Source organism: Clupea harengus, chromosome 16, assembly GCF_900700415.2.
Source record: "Clupea harengus chromosome 16, Ch_v2.0.2, whole genome shotgun sequence".
Classification (NCBI taxonomy): Eukaryota; Metazoa; Chordata; class Actinopteri; order Clupeiformes; family Clupeidae; genus Clupea; species Clupea harengus.
In genome coordinates, this window is record NC_045167.1 from 20,851,031 (window position 1) to 20,868,530 (window position 17,500).

The window sequence follows — 17,500 nt, forward strand, 5'->3', positions numbered from 1 at the left end:
TAACCAAATACAAACCTCAGCTGTGATGGTTACGGTTGCAATCCTCATAGTACTATTGCCCAATATTTGACACAATGCATAGGTTCAATGTGTACTAATGCATACTAATGCATATGTATGCGGTAGTTTAGTTTACTCTTTCCCTGCTGTAACTGCTTGTTCATGTGTTAATGTAAGTGCATACGTATGTACATATTATATTATATAGTATAGCAACATATTTAACGATGCATGTTTACGTGTTTGGGAAGATCTTGGACTTGATCAGGTCATGCAGAGCTTCCTCTGCACATGTCCTCTGTCACATGACCCCACACACATCTACGCTTGAGCCATGCGTCATGACCCCACACACACACACACACACACACACACACACCTACGCTTGAGCCACACGTTCTGCTCACCTCCTTGACGTCACTCTTGTCACATGACCCCACACACATCTACGCTTGAGCCACGCGTCATGCGTCACGCGTCACACACACACACACACACACACACACACACACACACACACACACACACACACACACACACACACACACACACACACCACAGACACACACACACACACACACACACACACACACACACCTACACTTGAGCCACGCGTCGTTCCGCTCACCTCCTTGACGTCGCGCTGGTACTTGCAGCACATCTCCTCAGACTTGATGAGGTCCTTGCGGGCGGTGTCCAGCTCCTGCTCCACCTCGGAGACGCGGGAGGAGAGGGAGGACATGCGCTCCTTCATCTGGGCCAGCTCGTAGTTCTGCTTCTCCAGCAGCTCCTGCAGCTCCCCCACCTGGCCCGCCTCGTCCACCGACTCCATCGAGCCGTTGGACAGACGCTGTGGAAGGGAGGTTCATGTGTTAATGTAAGTGCATATGTATGTACATATTATATCATATAGTATAGCTACATATTACTTGAAGAGAGGTAGGGAGGCGGACATTTGCAGACAGATGTGCACACATAGAGAGAGAGACATAGAGACAGAGAGAGATTATAATAATAATAATTATTATTAATGTTGTTGTTTATGAATCTATATGTTCAACAACACAAGAACTCATGTCAGTAAAGCTGAGACGAAAAGAGAAACACACACAGAAGATAGATGTGACTCTAGAAAAGCATTACATCTACAGCCTCATAGACTTGACAGGTTTGAACACTGCTTTAACAAGAGATAGCAGCGTAAGGCAGCGGCTCGTTGAGAAGAGCGACTTTAAGTGGATGTGCGCAGACATTAGCTCTGACACAAAGCCACGGTGTTGTGGGCTTGACTTCTTGTAAATCCTTCCCAGGGAGAACTGTAGCGAGTCGGGCAGAGGCCTTGATTCAGATCCCCTGGTGTTTCGGAGGAGGCGAGACGGCCCTGTTTATCCTGCAGTAAATTTGAGCTCAAGACGCGGCCCAGTCTAATTCAATTTAGGAGAGCCCAGGAGGCCACTCTCGCCCGGGATGATAAACTTAATTCATAAGGAAGGAGCAGCTTCAAAGACACTACAGGCACCATTGAAACACACAGACACACACACACGCTCACTCACACACAAACTCAAAGACACACACACAAACTCAAAAAAACACACACAAATACGTTGACTTACTGGCTGACTCAAAACATAAGGTAAGGCAGACAAAAACACAGTAATGTTTTGAGGAGGTTACAGCTGTCTGTACAGTATGTGTTTGTGTGTGTGTGTTTGTGTGTGTGTGTGTGTGTGTGTAGGTGATGCACTGTATGGGTGAGTGTGTGTGTGTGTGTTTGTGGAGGTGATGCACTGTATGGGTGAGTGGTTGTGTGCGTGTGTGTGTGTGTGTGTGTTTGTGGAGGTGATGCACTGTATGGGTGTGTGTGTGTGTGTTTGGAGGTGATGCAGTGTATGGGTGAGTGTGTGTGTGTGTTTGTGGAGGTGATGCACTGTATGTGTGTGTGTGTGTGTGTGTGTTTGTGGAGGTTATGCACTGTATGTGTGAGTGTGTGTGTGCGCGTGAGTGTGTGTGTGTGCCAGCTGCTCATCCACAGCCATCCATCTGTGTGTGCTCTGCCTAATTAGGCCCCTCTCCTCTCTATCTGTGATCAGAGATTCAGCAGACCTAGGCCCTGCATCTCTAAAGATGCGCGCACACACACACACACACACACACACACACAGCCAAAGCGCACACACACGCATGCACATGCACGCACACACGCATAATCACACACGCATGCACACACACACCCCCAACTTTTTTCATTACTTCTCAACTTTGAAATGTACACCGCCCCCTCCTCTTCGTCGGCACTTTCCCTCTCAGACTGATACGCACACACACACACAGACACACACACACACACACACACACACACACACACACACACAGACAGATAGCACTTGGCCCCGGTGGCGGCCCCACAATCTCAGAGTGAACTGAAACAGCCGACACTTACACTAAAACATGATTGCCTTAGTCGGCCTCGTAAAAGGATGAGGGATTATTTTGGGTCTGGACGATGAGGAGGGAGTCTCGTCTGGCCAAGCCATGTCAGAACAATCACCCAGAGAGAGAGAATAAGAGAGTGAGTGAGAGAGAGAGAGAAAGAGAGAGAGAGAGAGAGAGAGAGAGAGAGAGATAGAGGGCTTGGCGCATCATCACACACCGACTGTCTGGTTAATCAAACTTTCACTGCAGCTGAACCCATACAGAACTCTGGACTCTGACTTTTGGGGTAATTTGCTGTGGATCAAACACAATACATCACACGCTGTCAGAGGGAGGCACATGCTAAAGGGAAATAATTGCAGGAAACGGCATGGTTCTCATCAGGCTTCAGACGCCCGTTTGTGTTGGGTTATGTGGCCTGTGCCTGTGCCTGTGCCTGTGCCTGTGCCTGTGCCTGTGCCTTGCTTAGAATGAAGTGGATTGGAAGAGTGCACTTCAGTATGAGTGGATATATTACTCTACAAAAACAGTTACACTTTCAACTGCTGAACCACCTAAACTGCACTGTGAGTGCCTGTGTCTTTTGAGTTAACGGTGCGTGTAGATTGCTGGGTTCTTTGACAGGAGGGCTTTCATATTGACTTGACTTTCTGCAAAGTAGACGTTGGCTTTGGGCTGGATACACACCAATGCTGGAGAGCTCTTTTACAGATACAAATCTTTCAAACTGCAAAGTCATTTTGAGTTTTGTGCAGTGAGACAGGACTGCAACCCTGCTTCACACTGATATACAACCACATCGATATGGAACAGGAACTGAAGCAATAGATAAGAGACCGGCTGACTGACAGACAGGTAGATAGGCAGACGGGTAGATAGGCAGACGGGTAAATAGGCAGACATGTAGATAGGCAGACATACAGATAGATAGACAGACAGACAGATAGGCAGACAGGTAGATACACAGACAGGTAGATAGGCAGACAGGCAGATAGGCAGACAGGCAGACATGTAGATAGGCAGACAGGTAGATAGACAGACAGGTAGATACACAGACAGGTAGATAGGCAGACAGGTAGATAGGCAGACAGGTAGATAGGCAGACGGGTAGATAGGCAGACAGGTAGATACACAGACATGTAGGTAGACAGACGGGTAGATAAATAGGTTAGGTAGACAGATGCCAGGTTTACCCACCTTCCCATGGACCTTCTGCCCGGCATCTGTGCCTTCCAGCAGGTCCTCGCCATCCCCTGATGCCACCTTCCTCTGGATGTGGGCATTCTGCTCCCTTAAGGCTACGATCTGTGGACCAATCAGAACGAGCGACAGATACCATCAGTCTATCATACAGTATGTCATGAAGAACCGACATGGCATCCTCTGCCAGAGCTAGGTCTGGCTATGGAGGCTACCAAGCAGGGAAGAGCAATCTGTCAAACAACATCATACAACCTTCTTCATGTTAACACAACTTTTTCATCCTTACTCAAAATATTTACTCAAGCGCTTTGTACCTCAATTTCCAGCTGCTTTTATCACACCTACAAGGGCTTTGGGCTGCTGCTAATATGAACTCTGAGCACAGGAACCAAACTGATTACTATTATTACCCTGTACACCCCCTTCCATTCTCTGCCCCTCTCTCTCTCTCTGTCACCTGGAACACACGGCAAACAGTCTTAATCCGGTTACCAGTGGTAACAGACGACAACAGTAATTAGGGCTGTCGTGAGTGATGATGCGTGATGAGGAGGAGGCAAGAGCTGCTGGGGTAGAGAGAGACAGTTATAATCGGCCAAGATGTGGGCAGCACTATTCTTAGACGCTGCAGGTTGTGTTTTTTTTTTTTCCTTCCTCTTTTTCTCTCCCTCACGCCCTGTCCTTCTCTTTCTCGCTCTCCCTCACTGACATGTCTTCTTGGTGAGATGGTGAAGTTGCCTGCTGTGTTCAAACACCAGTCGCTTCATTACTGTCTAATTGAGTTTTGTGTCGAGATAACGTAAAATGAAATTAAAATGGATTCTCGATTCTTGTCAGGGAAAGTGAAGGGAAAAGTTCTCCTCCTCAGCATCAAACTTGTGGAAGAAGCACTCAGAGCAAATTAGCGTAATAAGACAGAAATGTTTCAAATACCAGCTGCATAATGAGTGCAGAAATTCACTACAGAAAACATTTCACCACAGAAACATAGAAAAACAGCTAAATTGACACACACACACACACACACACACACACACACACACACACACACACACACACACACACACACAAAAACAGCTTCTCATGATGAAGAAATAATCTATTTATTTAACTTCTTCCAGAACTGAACTTGGCTGAGAGTGTTAAATAGTCTGTGTCTAAATAAAACACTTACCTGCTTTGGAGGAATGTCTTTTACACCCTGCCAGAATTAATAATAGCTCTGAGGCAAATGGTATTCCCGGGAATACCATCTTAATTATAACCCAGAAAGCCTGCCAAAGACAACTTCTGACAAGCTTGTGCAATCTGGTCTGGCCCACTTCAGACAATAAACACACAGACACACGCGCTCGCAGAGAGAGAGAGAGAGAGAGAGAGGGAGAGAGGGAGAGAGAGAGAAAGAGAGAGAGAGAGAGAGAGAGTGAGAGTGAGATCTCTCTCTCATACAGACACACACACAAAGACTGACACACTCTCTCTCTCACACAGACACACACACACGGACATACACACATGCACAAAGTTACTCATGTAAGTGGGGGGGGAGGGGGGCTGGGGGGAGAAGCTGACATGACGTGCACATCTGCTGGCTTAGAGCGAAGCACAGACACGGGACGCTCCTCTCCGCAGCGCTCGTCTCCACGGCGACAGTTATGAGATTAAGAGAAAGCGTGGCGTGTAATGGCGTGATTAAAGAAAATGACAGCGCCGCCGGCATTATCGGCAATCAGGGCCGTCTCTGTGTGGGGGATTTCCCCTGGATTTATGTGCCGTCGCTGCAGCGTTTACTCAACTCCGTCCGTCAAGACATCAACGTCATGATTTTAATGGCCGATCAAACAGAGAGGGAGCTGTGTGTCAGCGTGCGATACAAAGGCAGATTCATCTCGGTAGATACACAATGAGCCGCTGTGACAAATGATCCTGTGCTAGCAGTGCAGACACACACACACACACACAGTTTATCTCTCTCTCTCTTTCGCATACACACACTCTTTCTCCCTCTCTCACATACACACTCTTTCTCTTTCTCTTTCTCTTTCTCTCTCTCACACACACACACACACAAACACACACACACACACACATACACACACACACACACACACTAGTGTGTGAGAGGCAGGGAGAACCTAGACAGAATAACCTCTCATTATTGTTAACCAGTCCACATGATTCACTAGCTCCCACATCCACCATAAAAAAAAAAAGATAAAAGGATCAATTATCCTTCAAGGCTTCATTTTGTAGGTTTGTAGTCTGTGATTGGAAAAAAAGAACAATCTAAGAGCGATTTGATTTACATTATGATAGCTATCATGATTCATGAAGGAGAAAAGGGAAAAAAACATATTGTCTCTCTCGGGTACTTTTATCAGACACTAAAATTCCCATATACCCATTATCATATAAGTCTGTAGACTGAGCTGCCTTAAGTTCACTAATGCCAACACTGTAGGCCTATGTGATGCTTACAGATATGTTATACATGGTTTATGAAGGTGTTATAACAGTAATACAAGCTTATTTAGAGCAAGTATAACAATCATGTGAAAGAAGCGGGAAGGTGCATGAAGTGGGACAAGGTTAGCCCTTTGCACCATATTGATATATGGCAGATCATTTTACCCAACACAGTCAGATTGTACGCCACTCACAGTCACTACTACGTGCCATTCTATACAAAGCTACTTATATAACTCAACAGAGGTCACGCTCTAGGAAATATAATCCATCACGATAAAGGCTTCTGCTGCATTAGTCAGTGTAGCTGTAGAATGCATGTACAACAACATCATGTTGCTCTTCGTCATTACATGACAAGCATCCAAAGGTCGACTTGACCCCTGCTGGGTATCTACTGGATCCCAACAGTGGGATTAGTGCCAGTGCCAGTAAGGCAGAGCATGGAAAGGCAAGTTTATTTATACAGCACATTTCCTACACAGAGGCAAAACAATGTGCTTTACATAAATAAAAGCACGAGGAACATCCCAAAAAGAAAAAATTATAACCATAAGAACCAACGTTTAAGAAGTCGTGTGACATGTAGAGATTTTGTGTGTGAGCAACATGGCCTGAGTGAGAGTGGGGTTGGAAAAGGATCTCCTTCCAAATCCGGCTCCATTCTTTACTGAGATCCTGCTCCATATTTGACTGAGATCCTGCTCCATATTTGACTGAGATCCTGCTCCATATTTGACTGAGGTCCTGCTCTTCCTGGTTCCCTGTGGATCACACGTTGCCGCCGACGACACGTTCCTCATGTGTTCATTCTCTGGCTGCTTTTCAGACTCTGGATTTGCCCTTGCCTATTGTTCTGGATCTTGGTTTTTCTTGGAGTTTTGCCCTCACGGAGGTTATCCCCTCTCTGTTCTGTGAGTGCCTAAAGTTAGCGCTCGGATTCTGAGTTTTCTGGCTACTGTCTGATCTAAGCCCTCTGGACCCCTGGTTTCCTCCTCCTTGTGTTGGATTTCAGGAGATTATGAACTGTGGCCTGACTAAGCCTAATGATTTTCTGCCTGAATGTCTGTGAAGAGAGACTCATTAAACTCCAGTCTGGTTTGGCTTTAATATGTCCGCTTTTGGGTCCAAGTTCCCATGTCTGGCCTCACTGACCGTGACATATCCCCACGGCTCTGATTCGGCCATAGGCCATAGCCCGAGTTATGCAGGTAATCGCAGCCGTGGGGATATAATTTACCCACCCCATGAACACAAGTGTTATATTGCATGTATACAACAGTTCAACTACCAACTGAGTTTAAGGACACCAGATGTTTTCTTTCATTTATTCCATTTGTGATTATCTGTCTCCACTCCAACAAATAGTTCCAACCAGTGTGTTCACCATTGAGCACCGCCAAGCAATGAATATTATCACTCTACAGCCAAGTTGAGTCGGAGAGCCTACTTGTACATGTGAATTTGTACATTTCCTCTACTCCTGTTCCCTTTCCTCACTTGAAAAATGTCAAATGCAACGTAAAAAAAATTCTTCCTGCCATTCTGCTCTCTAACTTTGACTGAATGGGATGTCGACGTACAATTCAAGGGTTGAAGTCTATCAAACGCAGAGTGATTACTAGCGGTGAAGAGTCCGAGTGGTTTTGTGCCAGGATATCCCCACTCATGGAATGCCTCTTGTCCAATCAGAAATGAATAAATAGTTTGGCCAGATCTAGCTGTTGTGTAATTCTACTCATCCCAGGAGTAAAGAACATTAGAGGCATCCTGGGTCCAAGCTCATTCTCAGAACAGCTGTCAGTGCCATCTCCACTGTAGCAGGGAGCCCTAAAGGCATCACAGAGTGCTATCAGTGTTCTGTACCCTGCTGCTGCTATCAGTAGCACTCACTGAACATTCTGTGCTCCGTGCTGCCCGAGGAGAAGAAGGACAAGGCTGCTGCTGCTGCTGCTGCTGCTGCCTTGCTGATGCTGATGCTGCTAATGCTATTGATGCTATTGATGCTGCTGCTGATGCTGTTGATGCTGCTGATGCTACTGATGCTACTGATGCTGCTGATGCTGCTGATACTGATGCTGATGCTGTTGAAGTGTCCCAAGAGATGGAGAGACAGGAGGGGATGGGTGTCCTGCGCTTGTTGGGTAGAAGTTGTGGGCTGGCGGAGAGGGAGAGTTTAGCCCCAGTGCACAGCAGCTTCTCTGAGGAAGGCGTAATGTATTGAGAGGCGTCCGATAGGCAGTGAATGTGCCATCTGCTCCTTATCACCTTCTCCTGCCATGGGGTTTTAATGAGGGAGCAATTAGAAGCTTCCTCATCCTCTGCCAGCACGGGGGGGGGGGGGGGGGGGGGGGGGGGGGTAGTCTGTCATCTTCCCCCCTATCGAAGATCAAACAGTGGGCACCTTCTGACACAGAGAGGGACAAATGAGATGAAGAGCAGATCACCATGACTGCTGCTTAATGGAGGACAGGCGAGGGAGAGAGAGAGAGAGGGATGAAGAGAGGTAGAGGGGCAGGAGAGAGGGATGGATTGGGAAGATAGGGATGAATGGAGAGAGAGAGAGGGGGGAAAAAAGTAGGGAGAAGTGAGATACAGAGAGAGAGAGAGAGAGAGAGAGAGAGAGAGAGGTGAGAGACAGAGAGAGAGAGAGAGGGAGAAGGAAAGAGAGAGGGAATAAGGTAGGGAGAGATGGAGAAAGCAAGAAAGAGACAAAGACAGAAAAGAAGGGGAAATAGAGGGAGTGATGGAGAGGGAAAAAAAGATTGAGGTTGAGAGATGGAGAGAGAAAAAGAAAGGAATGGAGGGGTAGAGAGAGAGGGCCAGGTGGAGTGATAAAAAAAACGTTCCTGCCGACAAAAGAGTGAACGGCGTGTCCCTTTGATGTGTGGGGCACGTGGAGCTCATGTGGACGCATCAAAGGCCGGAGGCTCTGACGTGCAGCGCTGACGCTGGGCAGGGGATCCACACAGACACTCTGCAGCAGACACTGGTGTGAATCCAGCCCACAGCCCAGAGTCCCCACCCCCACCCCACCCCCACCCCCTCCATTCAGCCGCAGTGGCAGGAGGAGAGAGAGGGGACTGTGGAGGCCTGAGGGAGATATCTCTGTCTGGTTCTGGCTGAGGCTGATATATAGATCTGGGTGGGGGGCTGGGTGCTTACTGGTGCTGGATGTCAATCATGATCACATTCTGGGGAAAGTCTTCGCTCCTCTGCCTTCTGTGCTTTCACTGAGCCCTACAAGACACTCTGTAGACGTACAAATGCACACACACACACACACACACACACACAGATGTCCACACATTCACATACCTTTGGACAAGGACACACAAAAAATACTAAACCTCACATACACACTTTCTGGCTCTCTCTCTCCCTCTCTGTCTCTCTCTCTCTCTCTCTGTCTGTCTGTCTTTATCTCTCTGTCTCTCTCTCTCTGTCTTCATCTCTCTCTGTCTCACACACACACACACACACACACACACACACACACACACACACACACACACACACACACACACACACACACAAACACACAATAAAGCATGGGCTATGAACAGAGAATTTAAGCTGATCTTTGTAGAGCAACTTTATGTAACAAGGCATGAGCTAATAAGTAGCATATCTTACTGTAGCTGTAACTTGTGAATGTCAGGGAAATGTTGGGATTAGAGGCCCAGGCCTGAGCTCTGAGACTTTTACTGGGCTCTTCAGCCACAGCCCACTGCCCAAGAAACTGTCATCCACACTTAACTTTCAGGCAAACCGATGCTCTTTCAAGGACTATTAGAAATCGATGTGACAGTCCTGTCTTCGAGCAGAACGTGTGTGAAGTGCACAGCAGCAATGTCTAGACACTCTCTCTTAACAGAACCACCAGTCACTGCGCATATCTGCCCAGCTCTGGCAACCGCTCCGCAACCAATCACCACCCAGGGTCAATGAGCAGTCTGCAGCAGTGGCAGCCAAAAGAAGTGAGAATCTCTCCCTGGAACAGCTTCTGAATCTGGCAACGTCACCCAGCTCAAAGCCAGCCCCACGTGGCCCTCTAGAGCCAGGTCCCCCCCCATCCATCCTCCGCCGTTGGCTTCAGAGAAAGCACGGAGGAGGGACCTGTTAATGAACATGGGCTCACACACAAAAGCATCGCTATGCAGGCCAGACGGACTGGAATTGTGTATTGAACTAGGTCACTATTATGGACTATTGAACTAGTCTACTGGAAACAGGGGAATGAATGGCTAGTGTAAAACAAGGGCATAATGACCACACAAAGAAAGAAAGAAAGAAAGAAAGAGGCCAGGACAAAGAGATAAAGGAGAAGAGGTAAAGAAAGATGGAGAGGTACAAAGGTTGAGGATAAAAATAAGAAAGATTACGAGGGAGAAACAGAGAGGGAGCAAGAAAAGTGCAGAAAAAGGATCCAGAGGAAGCCGTGCATGCTGAGACTGATGACACCTTTTAACCCCCATCTTCATCACCCTCTCACTAGTGCAACACCACCCACCCCCCCGCCCCCCTATCACCACCCACCCCCTCAACACCCTATCACCACCCACCCCCCGCCCCCCTATCACCACCCACCCCCCCGCCCCCCTATCACCACCCACCCCCCCGCCCCCCTATCACCACCCACCCCCCCGCCCCCCTATCACCACCCACCCCCTCAACACCCTATCACCACCCACCCCCCCGCCCCCCTATCACCACCCACCCCCCCGCCCCCCCTATCACCACCCACCCCCCGCCCCCCTATCACCACCCACCCCCTCAACACCCTATCACCACCCACCCCCTCGCCCCCCTATCACCACCCACCCCCTCACCCCCCTATCACCACCCACCCCCTTGCCCCCCTATCCGCCTTGATCACATCTGATTCAACATTCGTCTGCCCTCCTCAGGTGCTATCTGACGGGGGTGTGGGGGGAGACGGGGAGTGTGTGCTGCTTAAATGTCTGCCCCCCCCACACACACACACACACACACATCTCCCATCAGTTAGGGTTAGGCAGCGGCTCTTTGATCAGGGCTCAGCACTCCGTCTCCCTCTCATTAGGGCCAGTACTGAGGCAGCAGGGCCAATGCAGGGAGAATGGGAGCTTTAGCCGCCCCGCACAGGGAAGGAAATCATTAAACCGGCTTCCTCCGCTCCGGCGGGGAGAGATGGGTGGAAGTCTCTATTTCTATCTCTCTCTCTCTCTCGCTCTCTCACTCTCTCTCTCTCTCTCTCTCTCTCTCTCTCTCTTTCTCTACCTTTCTTTTTCCCTCCCATGTCTTTCAACCATACTTCTTTTCTTCTTCCTTCCCATCTGTCTCTCCCTCTCTTTTTTATACCTAGGGTTCTCTTTTTCCTTCCGTGTCTTTAAAGCACACATCTTTTTCACCTTTTGTTAAAGCATTAACCTCTTATGATAATGTCTCTTACACAGGGCCTCCCATTCTCTCTTTACCCCTTTCTTTTCACTGATCTTTTCTATATCTGCATCTCTCTCTCTCTCTCTTCAAGTCGTCCAGTGCCACAATTGTTCTCTCTCATCCTTCTCATGTTTCTTAGCCACTGAGTTGCCTTCTTTCTTCTTCTCTCTGGAAGGTGATGCCAATTTAGCCTTTATTTTACCACCAAATCCTAAAACCATGAACATGGGGAATACAACTAGCTCAACTATTAGTAAATAATGTTAAGTCCTTGTTCACAAACACACACCCACACCCACACCCCCCCCCCCCCCCCACACACACACACACACAAAAGGATTTCTCATACAGGAGAGCAAACAATCAGTCATTACAGCCCACATCATCAAGTGAAAGCGCAGCATCCCAGCCATCTCTTACCTCTTGATTGGCAGCTGTTAACTCCTCCTCCAAGGCTGACACTCTCTCTAGTGACACCCGCAATCTCTCTCTGACCTGCAGGGGGAACACAGCAACAGAACAAAACAAATACAATCAGAAAACCATAACCGACAGTGCGACAGTAAGACACCCCCCTTTTCTAAGACTGCAGTCTTCTTATTAGGGTGGCTGTGTTAGCGCTCCAAGCGTTAGCGTGTGGATTAGCAACGGGCCTCTGGCAGACAGCCATTAGTTCTACCCACTGCTGAGGCTCAGGCTGAGGCTGGCTAGCACTGATCCTCTCTCATCTCTGGCTGCTCTCTCCTCATCCCTCATTCCTGACGCCCCCTCTCTTTCTCTCTCTCTTTCTCTCTCTCTCTCTCTCTCTCTCTCTCTCTCTCTCTCCCTCCCTCCCTCTTTCTCGCCAGTGATGACAATATGTCTTCCCTTTCAAACCAGCTGTCCCCTCGGTCAGGCTTTGATTGCTCTTAAATGGCGAGGTGGGAGCAGATTTCTGCCACCCACCCCCACACACGCCCTCAGCACAAGCCCCTCTATCCCCCAATCTCACAGCCAGTGAACCTCCCCATCCCTCACAACACCCACCCTCAACCAAAACCCATGTCAGCCGAAGGAATTTATGGCCTTGACTTCCTCTTCTCACCATTCTGATATTTGTCACGCCGCCCGACAGGGCAATCCATTGTGTGTGTACACGGTGGAGGTTGAGCAGACGGGCCATGTGGACCGTGAGAGAAAAAGAGGGGAAGAGAGACAGATGAAGAAGAAGAAGAAGAGAGGGATGGACTGACAAAGCGGGCAGAAAAAAAAGAGAGGAGCAGAAGAAAAGACTGAGCATTACAATAAGGGTGGTGAGAAAGTTCACGAGAGAGAGAGAGAGAGAGAGAGAGAGAGAGAGAGGTTAAAGAGAGGGATGCATGGTGAGAGAGAAAGAGAGAGTGAAGAAAGAAAGATGGAGGGAGAGAGAGAGAGAGGCGGGATTGTGTGACAGAGGGGATTATGGCAGTGGTTGCAAGCTGCTGCACAGCACACCCCATGAGCCAGCTGTGCATTTATATTCTCGTTACCGCTGGCAACAAAGGGGTGTTATAAATTACCCCCCCGGCTACAGCCTGTAGAATAGATCACAGGTGGGGCAACAGAGGGACTGTCAAGGAATCAGCCGTGGATGGAGGGATGGAGGATAAAGGGATGGAAGGGTGAAGGGGAGGAGAGATGGAGGGAGGGATGGAGAGATGGAGGGACAGAGGGATGGAGAGCTGGATGGAGGGGTGAAGGGATGGAGAGATGGAGGGAGTGAAAAGTGAAAGTGCAGAGAAATGGAGAGATGGAGGGACAGAGGGATGGAGAGATGGAAGGGTAGAGGGATGGAGGGATGGAAGGGTGGATGAATGGAGGGACAGAGGGATGGAAGGGTGGAGGGATGGAAGGGTGGAGGGATAGAGAGATGGAAGGATGGAGGGGACAGGGGACAGAGGGGACAGGGGACCCAGTAGAGGGGTTGTGGGGCTAACTGCATGGTAGTCTTCTGCAGGTTTACCTGAAGTAGGCCTAGCATTAATGCTTTCTCTATAAGTCAGATGTGGAGAACATGTCAGCACACCGTTAATGTGTCTCTCCACTGTTTAATAGTTGAGTGAGTAGAGTGAAGGTTTTCACTCACAAAAAGTGAAAAGATATCTCGTAAAATGTGGGGAACTGAAGTCATTCAGTCAGAGGTTCATTTACAGAGAATCAGCTCTTTGTATGTAATGTATGTACAGTATGTATTGTGTATGTATTGTGTGTGTGTGTGTGTGTGTGTGCGCACGTGTGTGTGTGTGTGTGTATGTATGTATGTATTGTTTGTATGCTAATCAGACCTGCAAAGGCTGGGTACTTCCTTAGCCTCCTGTCTTACCTTTTCATCTAGGGCCTTGTGGTGCTCGAACAGGGACTTGAGCGCTTTGAGGACCTCGACCTCGCTGGACACGCCGGACGGAGACTGGGCCTGCCGCTTGACCACGGTCATGCGCAAGGATCGCTCGTGTCGGGACACCAGGCACTCCAGGTGCTCCAATAGCAGCTGAAAACACGCCAAGGATACCCTCATCAGAGTGACGCTTAACAAGCACCAACGTCATTACAAACAATACAAGCACTGCCATCAGCCTCCTCTTCCCCGCCCCCTCTTCATCAGCGTGAGTGTAATCATCATCATCTTTAAAGGCATATTGTGAATGTAATCATCATCATCATCATCATCATCATCATCATCATCAGTTATCAGTATAAGCTGTATTACATTTGCAACTTCTGTGTGTTAGTTAGTCACATGTCAGTTATTAGTTTCTAGATCATTCTTGAGTTTGGTGTCTATTATGCCATGTCATGCCATAGTATAGACAGCAGGACATCCAGCGTAACAACCATCTCCCATTCATAGCGTGGATAGCAAGTAAAAGCACTGGACAGTACCATGTAAAGCTAACTAAATGTCTAAGCAAAAACCCTTAACTGTTCCTACCCACACAATCCCTGTATAACACCCCAGTCAGATAGATAGATTTATTAAGGTCTAATATAAACCCCAGTCAGATAGATAACTTTATTAAGGTTTAATATGAACCTCAGTCAGATAGATAACTTTATTAAGGTCTAATATGAACCTCAGTCAGATAGATAGATTTATTAAGGTCTAATATGAACCTCAGTCAGATAGATAACTTTATTAAGGTTTAATATGTACCTCAGTCAGATAGATAACTTTATTAAGGTCTAATGTAAACATCTATAGCCTGTCTTTACTTTCTCCTTAATTAAATCCCTTTCATTAAAACAAATAAATTAACTTATGCGATCACTTTTTCTCTACTTTTGTGTACTACTGTCTTGTGACTACTTACATGGTTTTATGGTTTACTTTCAACATATGTACTGTTCATGTATATTATATTATATTTAAATTGTCCAAGTGTATTTTTATGGTTTCATGTAACTTTATTTGTTGTTGTATTTCAGCCTGAATATTGTATGTGGCTATATGTTTTATCGCTCATGCCAATATCCTATGCTTATAGGTTGAGGCCAAAGATGAATTTCCACTGCAGTGGAGAACAACAACAACAAAAAGCAACCACATCATTCTGACATTTCAACATTTCATGCATGAACTCAAGTATGTTGATTTACAGGTGAATTCCTCTTCTTGTCAGGAAAGCTGTAAAAGTGTACAAGCAGACTAATAGCATGCACCATGCATGACAGCGCCAGCAAAACAGCTCCAGTGGGGAAAGCCGCCTCCTAGGCCAGATTTCCACCGCTGTGGACAATAAACATACTGTTGTGACATTGTGACATGTCATGCGTGAAGTCGATTTCCATTCCTATAAGGACCCATAAAAATGTCATAGCATAGTGTATGCATAGGTATGACAAGAGCCACAGAGCAGGAAAGATCATCAGCCCCTGGAGACAGAACTTCTATCTCCATACTACAGCCATCGCTGGCGTCAGCCACAGACAATGCACACAATTATCATCCTTCACGATGTGTCTGCATGTTAATGTAATATACTGCATATGTCTTACATTACATTACCAGCCTACATTTCCTTGCTGTCTGTCAGATGACTCTTCAAGGTCAGTTGTGTTCTATGAAACAGCGACTTCAAACGCGCTTCACAATGCACACGCCGCACATCAAAGCTGTTTTTGTTTCCGAGTGCGTATAGCAAACAAAGCTTCACTTCCTTAACAGATCATTTAAAAAAAAATTGTCATGCGTTTGGCAGAAAAGACAGAACGAGAAGAAAAAAAACAAAAACCATAATGGCATTAGCCTCAAGAAAATCAATTATGGAGCCTCAGAACAATAAGACTCTTCAAACAAATTGAAACCCTCTGGACTCGGCACAAAAAGGATTATGCTAATGTGGTTAGCGACTGGCTCGGCTACGTGGCGGACCGAATCGATTCAGGTGCAGGGTCCCAAGGACAGGGAGAGGGTACAGGGGGAGATGACTTACAGCAGCGGGGGCAGGCAGGTGAGTCGACAGAAAGAGCAGAGGGCAATGGGGGAGACACTGAGGAGAAGATTATAGGGTGGCTAAGGGGCAGGATTGGGCAAACACTACACAATGGTCTGCACCATTGAGAGAGAGAGAGAGAGACAAGGATAGGGAAAGAGGGAGAGAACGAGAGAGAGGGAGGGAGAGACAGAGAGAGAATGATGGTCAACAGACAGGGAAAGAGAGAGAGAGAGAGAGAGAGGGAGAGGGAATGATGGTCAATAGACAGGGAGGGAGGGTAGACAGACGGTGCCTGACTGGCTTTGTCCTCTCCCTTGCTGCTTTTTCCAGGGTCATGCGTGCCAAGGGGCTGATGGTCTGATAATCATGCCTGCTGTCGAGTGCACAGAGGTGGTGGTGGCAGTGGTGAGGAGTGCCTGTGGCTCCAAGAGCGTCTGCTCTGAGGATCCAGACAGCGCACCGAACAAACGCTGCACGCTCTGAGCTCCCCGAAGAGCTGCACATTCCAGGTCCATTCATTTTTAGGGCGACTGAGAAAGACGCCGATGTCTGTGAGCTAATGCAAACCAGACCACCATAGGATAGAACGATGACTGCAGACAGCGCATCAGTTTGTGTCTGAAAACTGTGGCAGGACCATAGCAGCTACTCGCAGACACAGCAGTCCCTCGATCCCTGTTTTGCTCTGCAGACGGCAGCATACACTTTGATTAGAAGAACTAATGAAAGCGTCTGTTGCACTGATGGGCATAGTGACTCTTAAAAATCTTCATTTTATGCCTGAGCTAACTTCATCAAGTTATAATGACATTATCCTTTAGCATAACAGATGCTAGATGCTTAACTGTTGATTTTTTTTATTACACTACTGACTGTTTTATATATTACAGTAACAACGTTACTTTGCTTACCAGATTTAATTTAGTTTTGCCTGTTCATCAGTGTGCATGAGCACATGATTATGACCTGTGTGTACAGGGCTCCAGACCAAAAAAAAAAGGCATTGGCTTCTAAACCCGAAATATTTAGGCGCCAAGTGAATTGTACAGTATACAATAGCAGTGAGCACACTCCTTTGCAATTTAATTTCAATGTGAAATGATTTAAAATTGTATGACCTTAGAGTAATTGCATTACTTAATTGGCAACTATTTTAGTTGGAACTCTAGTGTGTGTGTGTGTGTGTGTGTGTGTGTGTGTGTGTGTGTGTGTGTGTGTTAGTACTAGTTGAGGAGTTTGAGAAGCACCTGTTTCTGGGCACCTGGAGGTGTGTCAGCATGTCCTGACCCCATCACCAGCACACGCAGCGCAATCAATCAGAGCCTGCTCCTCACACAGCAGTTCCTCCTCTCCACTCTCCCTTCACACACTCTCTCTCTCTCTCTCTCACTCTCTCTTTCTCTCTCTTCTGATGGGGTTTGCTTCCTTATACTGTTCATCTCACTGCACCCGCCCGCACTGTCCTCACCTAACCCTTGAGCATCCACTAGGGATGGGCATAATTAATCGACGATCGATTA

The 17,500-nt window shown here is 47.4% G+C and overlaps 1 protein-coding gene across 11 annotated transcripts in view; it reads right to left on the bottom strand.

Annotated features, from left to right (window-relative positions):
• Window positions 1-17,500, bottom strand: part of ppfia2 (PTPRF interacting protein alpha 2) — a 182,691-nt gene that overhangs the window by 36,092 nt on the left and 129,099 nt on the right. For all 11 annotated transcript variants that reach the window (XM_031583113.2, XM_031583117.2, XM_031583115.2 and 8 more), the window contains 4 exons: window positions 13,871-14,035; window positions 11,950-12,024; window positions 3,634-3,741; window positions 629-850 (listed from right to left, as the gene is read on the bottom strand). In XM_031583113.2, the coding sequence (XP_031438973.1) occupies window positions 629-850; window positions 3,634-3,741; window positions 11,950-12,024; window positions 13,871-14,035 (570 nt within the window). The remainder of the gene's footprint in view (window positions 1-628; window positions 851-3,633; window positions 3,742-11,949; window positions 12,025-13,870; window positions 14,036-17,500) is intronic.